This window comes from Salvelinus fontinalis, chromosome 26 (genome assembly GCF_029448725.1).
Source record: "Salvelinus fontinalis isolate EN_2023a chromosome 26, ASM2944872v1, whole genome shotgun sequence".
Lineage (NCBI taxonomy): Eukaryota > Metazoa > Chordata > Actinopteri > Salmoniformes > Salmonidae > Salvelinus > Salvelinus fontinalis.
In genome coordinates this window covers 25,098,224-25,110,899 of record NC_074690.1, presented here as the reverse complement: position 1 = coordinate 25,110,899, position 12,676 = coordinate 25,098,224, and the positions used below count along the sequence as shown (strand labels likewise).

General features: G+C 44.2%; 1 protein-coding gene across 9 annotated transcripts in view; it reads right to left on the bottom strand.

The window, feature by feature from the left end:
• Positions 1-4,375: 4,375 nt before the first annotated feature.
• Positions 4,376-12,676, bottom strand: part of LOC129823987 (nuclear receptor coactivator 2-like) — a 60,292-nt gene continuing 51,991 nt past the window's right edge. For 8 of the 9 annotated variants that reach the window (XM_055883209.1, XM_055883208.1, XM_055883215.1 and 5 more), the window contains 2 exons: positions 12,416-12,614; positions 4,376-5,934 (listed from right to left, as the gene is read on the bottom strand). In XM_055883209.1, coding sequence (XP_055739184.1) covers positions 5,908-5,934; positions 12,416-12,614 — 226 coding nt within the window. In that variant the 3' untranslated portion in view covers positions 4,376-5,907. Of the gene's footprint in view, positions 6,910-12,415; positions 12,615-12,676 lie in introns of all 9 variants that reach the window. The other variant, XM_055883213.1, reaches the window with a different exon arrangement.

Below are 12,676 nucleotides of genomic sequence, written 5' to 3'. Positions count from 1 at the left end.
TTTTTGGGATGAGTTGGAGCGCAGAGTGAAGGAAAAGCAGCCAACAAGTGCTCAGCATATGTGGGATCTCCGTCAAGACTGTTGAAGCATTCCAGGTGACTACCTCATGAAGCTAGTTAAGAGAATGCCAGGAGTGTGCAGTGTGGCTACTTTGAAAAATATTTAGATTTCTTTAACACTTTTTTGGTTTCATAGTGAAGACAAACTATTATTCTACAATGTAGAAACATTTTTTTTAAACCATTGAGGTGTCCAAACTTCACTTGTACTGTATGTCAAACACAAATAAATGTATTAATTCAATATCTATGATAACCTTAAATTGGGGTAGTATTTCAACTGTTATTGAGAAATATTAAACTTGTCAAACTTTACATTAAGTTGCAACGATACCATGTAACACATGCACAGTATCTTACAGTTAGTACGTTTGGCTAACTGATTTTATAATTTGTTCAGTCTTATTACAATTCAGTTTTATGTGGTTCCGTGTACAACTGAATAATTACATTCTGCAAACCTTAGTTAAATGTCTTACCAAACTGTAACGGCGTTCCTCTCTCTCTTCATAAGAAGAGGAGGTGTAGTGATCGAGCCAAGGCGCAGCGGGTTGTGAATACATGATTATTTATTAAATAAACAAAAGACCAAACTAATACGAAAACGAACTATACTTGATATAACTAACAAAATAACAAAACGATGTAGACAGACCTGAACAAACGAACTTACAAATACACGAAGCACGCCGACACAGGAACAGACTACATAAACGCACGAACAAACCGAAACAATCCCATATGGTGTAACATTGACACAGAAACAGGAGACAATCACCCACAAACAAACAGTGAGAACACCCTACCTAAATATGACTCTTAATTAGAGGAGAACGCAAAACACCTGCCTCTAATTAAGAGCCATACCAGGCAACCAAAACCAACATAGAAACAGATAACATAGACTGCCCACCCAAAACACATGCCCTGACCTAAACACATACAAAAACAACATAAAACAGGTCAGGACCGTTACAGAACCCCCCCCTCAAGGTGCGAACTCCGGGCGCACCAGCACAAAGTCCAGGGGAGGGTCTGGGTGGGCAGTTGACCACGGTGGTGGCTCCGGCTCTGGCCGCTGTCCCCACACCACCATAGTCACTCCCCGTTTCTGTCTTCCCCTCCCAATGACCACCCTAAAACTCACATCCCCTAAATAAACGGCCAGCACCGGGACAAGGGGCAGCACCGGGACAAGGGGCAGGTCCCGGCTGATATACTCTGGCAGGTCTATGCAGGCTGACGGCTCTCGACGCTCATGGCTCGCTGGCGGCTCTCGACGCTCATGGCTCGCTGGCGGCTCTCGACGCTCATGGCTCGCTGGCGGCTCTCGACGCTCATGGCTCGCTGGCGGCTCTCGACGCTCATGGCTCGCTGGCGGCTCTCGACGCTCATGGCTCGCTGGCGGCTCTCGACGCTCATGGCTCGCTGGCGGCTCTCGACGCTCATGGCTCGCTGGCGGCTCTCGACGCTCATGGCTCGCTGGCGGCTCTCGACGCTCATGGCTCGCTGGCGGCTCTCGACGCTCATGGCTCGCTGGCGGCTCTCGACGCTCATGGCTCGCTGGCGGCTCTCGGCGCTCATGGCTCGCTGGCGGCTCTCGGCGCTCATGGCTCGCTGGCGGCTCTCGGCGCTCATGGCTCGCTGGCGGCTCTCGGCGCTCATGGCTCGCTGGCGGCTCTCGGCGCTCATGGCTCGCTGGCGGCTCTCGGCGCTCATGGCTCGCTGGCGGCTCTCGGCGCTCATGGCTCGCTGGCGGCTCTCGGCGCTCATGGCTCGCTGGCGGCTCTCGGCGCTCATGGCTCGCTGGCGGCTCTCGGCGCTCATGGCTCGCTGGCGGCTCTCGGCGGATCCTGTCTGGCTGGCGGCTCTCGGCGGATCCTGTCTGGCTGGCGGCTCTCGGCGGATCCTGTCTGGCTGGCGGCTCTCGGCGGATCCTGTCTGGCTGGCGGCTCTCGGCGGATCCTGTCTGGCTGGCGGCTCTCGGCGGATCCTGTCTGGCGGGCGGCTCTCGGCGGATCCTGTCTGGCGGGCGGCTCTCGGCGGATCCTGTCTGGCGGGCGGCTCTCGGCGGATCCTGTCTGGCGGGCGGCTCTCGGCGGATCCTGTCTGGCGGGCGGCTCTCGGCGGATCCTGTCTGGCGGGCGGCTCTCGGCGGATCCTGTCTGGCGGGCGGCTCTCGGCGGCTCCTGTCTGGCGGACGGCTCTCGGCGGCTCCTGTCTGGCGGACGGCTCTCGGCGGCTCCTGTCTGGCGGACGGCTCTGGCGGCTCCTGTCTGGCGGACGGCTCTGGCGGCTCCTGTCTGGCGGACGGCTCTGGCGGCTCCTGTCTGGCGGACGGCTCTGGCGGCTCCTGTCTGGCGGACGGCTCTGGCGGCTCCTGGCTGGCGGACGGCTCTGGCGGCTCCTGGCTGGCGGACGGCTCTGGCGGCTCATGGCTGGCGGACGGCTCTGGCGGCTCATGGCAGACGGGCGGCTCTGCAGGCTCATGGCAGACGGGCGGCTTTGCAGGCTCATGACAGACGGGCGGCTTTGCAGGCTCATGGCAGACGGGCGGCTCAGACGGCGCTGGGGAGACGGATGGCTCAGATGGCGCTGGGGAGACGGATGGCTCAGATGGCGCTGGGGAGACGGATGGCTCAGATGGCGCTGGGGAGACGGATGGCTCTGGCCGGATACGGCGCACTGTAGACCTGGTGCGTGGTGCCGGAACTGGAGGCACCGTGCTAAGGATAAGCACCTTCCTACTAGTGCGGGGAGCAGGGACAGGGAACACTGTACTCTCAAAGCCTACTCTATCCCTGATGCGAGGTACCGGCACTGGTGACACCGGGCTGAGGACAAGCACATCAGGATTAGTAGGGGGAGAAGATACAGTGTGTTCAGGGCTCTGGAGACGCACAGGAGGCTTAGTGCGTGGTGCCGGAACTGGAGGCACCGAACTGGATACACGCACTACAGAGAGAGTGCGTGGAGGAGGAACTGGGCTCAGGAGACGCACTGATAGCCTAGTGCGTAGTGTAGGCACTGTAGGTACTAGGCTGGGAGGTGGTGCCGGAAATACCGGACCGTGGAGGCGTACTGGCACTCTTGAGCATTGAGCCTGCCCAACCTTACCTGGTTGAATACTCCCGGTTGCCCGACCAGTGCGGGGAGGTGGAATAACCCGCACCGGGCTATGTAGGCGAACCGGGGAAACCATGCGTAAGGCAGGTGCCATGTATGCCGGCCCGAGGAGACGCACTGGAGACCAGACGCGTTGAGCCGGCCTCATGACACCTGGCTCAATACCCAATCTAGCCCTACCAGTGCGGGGAGGTGGAATAACCCGCACTGGACTATGCACTCGTACAGGAGACACCGTGCGCTCTACTGCGTAACACGGCGCCTGCCCGTACTCCCGCTCTCCACGGTAAGCCTGGGAAGTGGGCGCAGGTCTCCTACCTGCCCTTGGCCCACTACCTCCTAGCCCCCCCCCCAAGAAATTTTTGGGAATTACTTACGGGCTTTTTGGGCTTCCGTGCCAGATGCGTTCCCTCATAGCTCCGGTTCCTCTCTCCGGTAGCCTCTGCTCTCCTCAGTGCCTCCAGCTGTTCCCATGGGAGGCGATCCCTACCAGCCAGGATCTCCTCCCATGTGTAGCAACCCTTTCCGTCCAATATATCGTCCCATGTCCATTGCTCCTTCTTTTCCTGTCCCTTACTCCAATTACTCCGCTGCTTGGCTCTGGAATGGTGGGTGATTCTGTAAAGGCGTTCCTCTCTCTCTTCATAAGAAGAGGAGGTGTAGTGATCGAGCCAAGGCGCAGCGGGTTGTGAATACATGATTATTTATTAAATAAACAAAACAGACCAAACTAATACGAAAACGAACTATACTTGATATAACTAACAAAATAACAAAACGATGTAGACAGACCTGAACAAACGAACTTACAAATACACGAAGCACGCCGACACAGGAACAGACTACATAAACGCACGAACAAACCGAAACAATCCTGTATGGTGTAACATTGACACAGAAACAGGAGACAATCACCCACAAACAAACAGTGAGAACACCCTACCTAAATATGACTCTTAATTAGAGGAGAACGCAAAACACCTGCCTCTAATTAAGAGCCATACCAGGCAACCAAAACCAACATAGAAACAGATAACATAGACTGCCCACCCAAAACACATGCCCTGACCTAAACACATACAAAAACAACATAAAACAGGTCAGGACCGTTACACAAACTGTCAACCATGTGTCTTTTATGGGACAGTGACATGAATTGTAGACCAAGTCAATCAGTAATTACACGTCAATCAACAATAAAAAATAATTTATTTACAATGACATAAATCATAAATTAGCAAGCAGCATTGGCAAATGCAATATTAGTCAACAGCTTGCATAAGGTGTAAATATAACTTTTTACATAAATGCTCCCACTCTGGATAAACATTGATGCAGGTGAACAGTGATATTTAATATGAACATCACACCTCGAAAAACATCTCTGAACTGCAACACTGAGCTTTCTACACAAAACCTCATGTTTTACAATATTGCTTTGATTTACCATTGTTTACATACTCATCTTAAAGTCAAAATATGAAACAATTGTACAAATAATAATAATAAAACCCACTGATCACAAATAAAATGTGGGGGAAAGAAAAATCTGAAAACCAACTGAAAAACAGGGGTGTAGTAGTCTAACCATAGCACAAGTACATTGTCTGCGTCTGAAATGGCACCCTATTCCCTAGAGGCCCTGCTCAAAAGTAGTGCACTATATATAGTGAATAGGGTGCCACTTCAGGTACGGCCACTGAGTAACAATGCACTCTTCAGTATTGTCACTTCACTATACATATATGATACAACTTTCAACTTCACAGCAATACACATGACAGAAAAACAGATCTAAGGCATTATGCTAGGTCTTTAGCATGTTAAGGTACTTGCATGTAATATTTACCAATTGATCAAATAGCAAACTATAAATTAATAACATATTTTACAAAATAAATGTCTTGATCAGTCAGAATTGAAGACAAAAAGCAATTCAATTCAACCAAACTTTGTGAGTTATATTTGTATGCAAACTCTTTCCTTAAAAACTTGTCATCATGATTGCCAAAATGCATGCCTTACAAAAGGCTGTTAACACAGTAACACTTCATGGCTTAAGTTTATTTTAGAAGGTAGTAATGACATCTTTGGATTTGCAATGAGAGCAGTGCATCGTTCTAGAATTACTTTTCTTGAATATATATATCAGAGCATCCTAATCTTCAAACTGCTGAACTCTTTAATAATGCCTTGTTTAGGAAAATTTGTAATTAATTGGGAGAAATTGGCCATCACAAAAAAAAAAAATTATCCTTTGCATCGTCAGTGACATCATAATAACCAGTGCAAACCTACAAAATAGATATTTTCTGGCCACACATTTTTAAACACATGATTATGTGAGCCCAACTTCATTTCAGTGTTTGCAGACAATTTGGAATTTTCACATTCTACAATTTTTTTAAATAAATTCTATGAGCTCATATTTGCTATGTGCTTACAGACGATAAACAAAAATGGGAATAGTACAGGAATATGGCTTGAAAAATACATATTACCTGTTCATTTTACACTTCCAGCTTTTTTATAGGGCAGCACACAAAATCAGCACAGTCAGAGCACCCTAAAGTATTCAGTTATGCCTGTTGGTAGGTCTGTCCATTCCTTTCATTGTAATGAAGTCGAAATGAAGTGCAAGGAAAAATCCTTATGCAAATTGGTTGAAACCCTGATAAACAGTCCTTTGTTAGTTAATCCAACACAAATGGTATGACTGAAGTCATATTTCAGTGGTCGTAACACCAGGCTAGAGAGAAAAAAAAACATCTTAATTAATTAATCTATACTGTAATATATACAAACTATGAACATTCACCTTCATACATATCGCAGCAGGGGGATTAATTTGACAATTTCATCTGAAACTACAGGACCTAAAATATGTAATTCAAATAGACACAATAAGGTACCATTAAGGGATACTTGTTAAGAAACTTAACCCTTGCCCCCTTTTTACAGTTTCATACAAAGAAAGTTTCTCAAGTTTAAAAACTATAAATACCTGTAAAACATTTATTTTATAAACCTTTCAAGTGACTACTTTAGTCAGGCTTTACAATGTAACCATTCAAAATCAACATCATTGTATAGTTTATGCTCTTCAAACCATTTCTAATATCACTTATTTAATTTTTGAAATCATGTGATATAATTTTGTCTCACACCTGTGCATACAAAGAAACGATCAAATAAAATATTGTTATTAAGAAAATAACTAAAAAGAGGAGTAGAGAGCATTTGAGGGGAGCCATAGTCTGCGTTCTATCCCCTGAAATGAATACATTTATTTGACCAGATGCCTGCTGACAGGATCAGTTTTGCTTCTATATTGTGTGAATATGACTCCATTATATATATATATGTGTATATGTGTATATGTGTATATGTGTATATATATACACACACACACACACACACACACACACCACACACACACACACACACACACACACACACACACACATACATACATACATACATACATACATACATACATACATACATACATACATACATACATACATACATACATACGTAAGTGTGTGTGTGTGTGTGTGTGAAGCCTATTTGGGAAGGACCTAAGTCACACTAAGGTGAATGCAGTTGGTTGGTTCAGGGAGAACTGCAGGAGCAGTTGGTTGGTTGGATGCCAGTGTTTTCATTGGGTGTTGACCTTTTGTAAACCGTGTTGTCCAACAATAGACCGGGGTCAGCAATAGTTCTGAAAAAGAAAATGTTTCTTTGATTTAAACAAGGCAACATTTCAGTTGATTACTATACTGCCCCCCTTAGGCCAATCAGTGTAATATTGTAAATGCCAGATCTCTATGGCAAGACACATCATTCACCCAAGTTTAGTCAAAATCGGGCCAGTGGTGTCAGATGTTACATCTAACTAACATAGGACCGGACAGAGACAGATCCAGTCTCCCACCCGATTTCATTGTGGGGGACAAAAGGGCAGAATTTAGTGAAATACGACTGACAACATTCTAAAAGAGACACAGGGGATTATAAGGACATGGGAAGAAGGCCCTCATTGACAAATCGGTGCTGTCTGTTTTAGTGTGTAAACGTTTTTAAATACACTAATCCCTAATGTTGGGCAGACAACAACAGAAGATGAAACGTTACTCACTGGAGTTGCGTCACTTTGTGTTAACATGTCAATTCCAGCCAACTGGTCTAGAATGATGCTATCCCTTCATCTCAAGGCATTATCATGATTCACCTGTGGTAGTAGGAACACCCAAAGACTTGTTTGATGTTCCACTACATCACCACACTACAGCTGCCTCCCAAACGGTACCCTATTCCTCATACAGTGCCTTTGGAAAGAAAATCAGACCGCTTGACTTTTCCCACATTTTGTTTCGTTTCAGCTTTATTCTAAAATTGATTAAATAAAACAATTTCCTCAGCAATCTACACACAATACCCCATAATAAAGCCCTTTGTGCAGAAAAACTAATTCTGATTGGCTGGGCCCTGGCTCCCCAATGGGTGGGCCTGGCTCCCAAGTGGGTTGGCCTATGCCCTCCCAGGCCAGCCCAGCCCCTGCTCAGTCATGTGAAATCCATAGATAAGGGCCTAATTTATTTATTTATATTGACTGACTGACTTCCTTACAGGAACTCTAACTCAGTAAATCTTTGAAAATGTTGCATTTATATTTTTGTTCAGTGTATTTCCTGTTACCAAGTCATTTACGGTTGATATACCTTTAGTTTTTCCATGTGGACCAATTTATCTGTGAATTCTGAAAGGTTATCCAAGGATTGTTTCATAAGGATGTGGTTTTAGAGAGTGATATTGGTTCTTGTAGAATACGTTTCATATTGTTGTAGTGTTCTTAACTATGAAGTTGTTAAATGTTCTTAGCTTTATCCTTTGAAAATAGACACGTAAAAATATTCTGGGGATGAGCGTGCACATCTTCAATATGTACCCATTGTTCCTCTTCAGTGAATTTAACTATATGCCGCAAGTAAAAGCTTTGGGTAGCAAGTTGATACAATTCCAAGTCTGGAAGGTTAAAACCACCCTTAGATTTAAGAAGCGGTTCAATTGCCAGTGCAAATAGGAGGGGGGAGAGGGGACATCCCTGTCGTGCCCAATTCTAAAGCAATTTAATCAGATAATGTATTACAGTTGAAGTCGGAAGTTTACATACACCTTAGCCAAATACATTTAAACTCAGTTTCACAATTCCTGACATTTAATCATAGTAAAAATTCCCTGTCTTAGGTCAGTTAGGATCACCACTTTATTTTAATGTGAAATGTCAGAATAATAGTAGAGAGAATGATTTATTTCTTTCTTTCATCACATTCCTAGTGGGTCAGAAGTTTACATACACTCAATTAGTATTTGGTAGCATTGCGTTTAACTTGAGTCAAACGTTTCGGGTAGCCTTCCACAAGCTTCCCACAATAGGTTGGGTGAATTTTGGCCCATTCCTCCTGACAGAGCTGGTGTAACTGAGTCAGGTTTGTAGCCCTCCTTGCTCGCACATGCTTTTTCAGTTCTGCCCACACATTTTCTATGGAATTGAGGCCAGGGCTTTGTGATGGCCACTCCATTACCTTGACTTTGTTGTCCTTAACGCTAGGGGTCAGATTTATTTTATTTTTGAATAACGTTCCCAAGGTAAACGGACTATTTCTCAGGTCGAGATCATAGAATATGCATATAATTTACAGATTAGGATAGGAAACACTCCAAAGTCTACAAAACTGTCAAAATATTGTCTGTGAGTATAACAAAACTGATTTTGCAGGTGAAAACCTGAGGAAATCTAACCCGGAAGTGATTTTTATTTTAAAAATCTGTGTTTCATTGCCCGTCTTTCTTCCATTTAAAGGGGTATCAACCAGATTCCTTTTCCAATGGCTTCCTCAGGCTGTGACCAGGCTTTAGACATAGTTTCAGGCTTTTATTTAGAAAAATTAGCGAGATTCTTCAAAACTAGTCAGGTGTCCTTTGATTAGTTCCTGCGCACGAGAGGGGTAGCTCTCCATTTTCTTTCTCTCTTTTATTGAATAGGTTACGGTCCGGTTGAAATATTATCGATTATGTTTGTTAAAAACAACCTGAGGATTGATTATAAAAATCATTTGACATGTTTCTACGAACATTACGGATAGTTTTTGTAATTTTCGTCTAACGGAACGAGGCTGTGGTTTTCTGAACATAACGCGCAACCCAAATGGCGTTTTTTTGTTATAAAAGTAATATTTATCGAACAAAAAGAACATTTATTGTGTAACTGGGAGTCTCGTGAGTGCAAACATCCGAAGATTATCAAAGGTAAGCTTTTCTGACTTTTGTGACCATGCTAATTTGGGGCTAGCTGTTCTAGCATTGATTGATACTCACAAAAGCTTGGATTGCTTTCGCTGTAAAGCATATTTTCAAAATCTGACACGATAGGTGGCTTAACAACAAGCTACGCTGTGTTTAGGTATATTTCACTTGTGATTGCATGATTATAAATATTTTGAGTAATATTTGGTGCCCTGCAATTCAGCGGTTGTTTAGGAAAATGATCCCGCTAAAGGGATCCGTAGCGCAGAGAGGTTAAGCCCTTTTGCCACAGCTTTGGAAGTATGCTTGGGGTCATTGTCCATTTGGAAGACCCATTTGCAACCAGCTTTAACTTCCTGACTGATGTCTTGAGATGTTGCTTCAATATATCCACATAATTTCCCCTTCTCATGATGCCATCTATTTTTTGAAGTGCACCAGTCCCTCCTGCAGCAAAGCACCCCCACAACATGATGCTGCCACCCCCGTGCTTCACGGTTGGGATGGTGTTCTTCGGCTTGCAAGCATCCCCCTTTTTTCCTCCAAACATAACGATGGTCATTATGGCCAAAGTTCTATTTTTGTTTCATCAGACCAGAGGACATTTCTCCAAAAAGTACGATCTTTGTCCCCATGTGCAGTTGCAAACCGTAGTCTGGCTTTTTTATGGCGGTTTTGGAGCCGTGGCTTCTTCCTGGCTGAGCGGCCTTTCAGGTTATGTCGATATAGGACTCGTTTTACTGTGGATATAGATATTTTTGTACCTGTTTCCTCCAGCATCTTCACAATGTCCTTTGCTGTTGTTCTGGGATTGATTTGCACTTTTTGCACCAAAGTTCATTCATCTCTAGGAGACCGAACGCGTCTCCTTCCTGAGCGGTATGACGGCTGCGTGGTCCCATGGTGTTTATACTTGCATACTATTATTCGTACAGATGATAGTGGTACCTTTAGGTATTTGGAAATTGCTCCCGAGGATGAACCAGACTTGTGGAGGTCTACAATTTTTTTGCTGAGGTCTTGGCTGATTTCTTTTGATTTTCCCATGATGTCAAGCAAAGAGGCACTGAGTTTGAAGGTAGGCCTTGAAATACATCCACAGGTACACCTCCAATTGACTCAAATGATGTAAATTAGCCTATCAGAAGCTTTTAAAGCCATGACAATTTTCTGTAATTTTCCAAGCTGTTTGAAGGCAGCAAACTCTTTCCCCCCCCTTTTTTCTCTCCAATTTTGTGGTATCCAATAGGTAGTAGTTAGTCTTGTCTCATCGCTGCAACTCCCGTAAGGACTCGGGAGAGGCGAAGGTCGAGAGCCACGCGTCCTCAGAAACACAACCCAACCGCACTGCTTCTTGACACAATGCACATCCAACCCGGAAGCCAGCCGCACCAATGTGTCAGAGGAAACACTGTACACCTGGCGACCTGGTCAGCGAGCACTGCGCCCGGCCTGCCACAGGAGTCGCTAGTGCACGATGAGACAAGGATATCCCTACCGGCCAAACCCTCCCTAACCCGGATGACGCTGGGCCAATTGTGTGACGCCCCATGGACCTCCCGGTCGCGGCCGGCTGCGACAGAGCCTGGGCTCAAACCCAGAATCTCTGGTGATGCAGTGCCTTAGACCACTGCGCCACCCGGGAGGCCCAGGCACAGTCAACTTGTGTATGTAAACTTCTGACCCACTGGAATTGTGATACAGTGAATTATAGGTGAAATAATCTGTCTGTAAACAATTGTTGGAAAAATGACTTCTGTCATGCACAAAGTAGATGTCCTAACCGACTTGCCAAAGCTATAGTTTGTTAACAAGAAATTTGTGGCGTGGTTGATAACGAGTTAATGACTCAAACCTAAGTGCATGTATGTAAACTTCCGACTTCAACTGTATTTGTGTATATTTTTGCTTAGGGACAATTATACAATGTTTTTATTAAATATATTATTTCAGATGGAAAGTTGAAAGCTTCCAAAGTTTTGAATATAAAAGGCCATTCAAGACAGTCGAACGCCTTTTTGGCATCAACAGCCATTATTGATAAATCTGTATATCTTTGTTGTTGTTGTGTATTGTATTAAACTGACATGTTCTTGTTTGTGTCTAATTTTAATAATTCCTGTTTGATAAATGTTTATCAAGTCTGGTAAGACTTGCCATTCTATTGCTTGTAAGTTTTGTTATTATTTTGTCACAATTTATTAAACTTATCGGTTTATAATCAGCAGGGGACTACAGATTTTCCTGGTTTTAATATAATTGAAAACTTTTTGATACATGGAACTAGGAAGCACTGATTTGAGTGTTGTGTAAATAGGGAGGCTACTTTATCCCAGAATGTTGAATAGATTTCTATAGGAAAGACATCCATTTCTGGTGCTTTTTTCCATGCAAATGTTTTAACAGTTTCTAATATTTCTTCTTGAATAATCTCTGTTTTTAGTGATGGTACTTTTTCTGTTGATAACTGCTTCAGAGTTGTTGAGTCTAAGAAGGCTATAGGATCCATCCAACTGTTTAATGTTGATTCATATACATTTTCATTGAAGATTTAAAAAAATGGTCAAAATCACGTTGTTTCTAAATACAGAGTTTATATCTTTTAAAATTCTAACTGGTTTAGCATGTATTTGTTTTGTGAGAGGTGAGAGATATTTTACAGCTTTATTTGCCATTAAGTAGTATTCTTTATTTGAGTTTAACCTGTAGTTGTTGGCTCTCTTCAAAAGTAAAAGATCGTAGTTATGAAATTGTATTTTCCTTCTTTAGCTTGTAAAGATTATTTATTGGCTTTTTCTAAGATGGTGTTCTTTTTTTCTTTCATTTTAATTTCTAAATCAGATTTAACTTTAGTTTCTCTAAATGATAAAGAGAAACTAAAGTACACAAAGGAGTGGGTGGAACTTGAACTGGACACACACCTGCTCAGGCTCCATGGAAGACAGGCTTCCTGTAGGCATGGTGATCTGGCCTGCTGACACTTGGTTCATGTTGTTCATGCTGCCGTTGGCGTTGGAGGCCATGGGGACACCCTGTATGTTCAGGTTTGTGCCGGTGTACATTCCACCATTAGACTGTTGGGGCATGTACTGCTGAGATTGAGACTGTTGTGTGAACATGCTGAAACATAGCATGGAAATCAAAAGGTACATGTTCAATCACAGATTTTACCACAGGTTGAT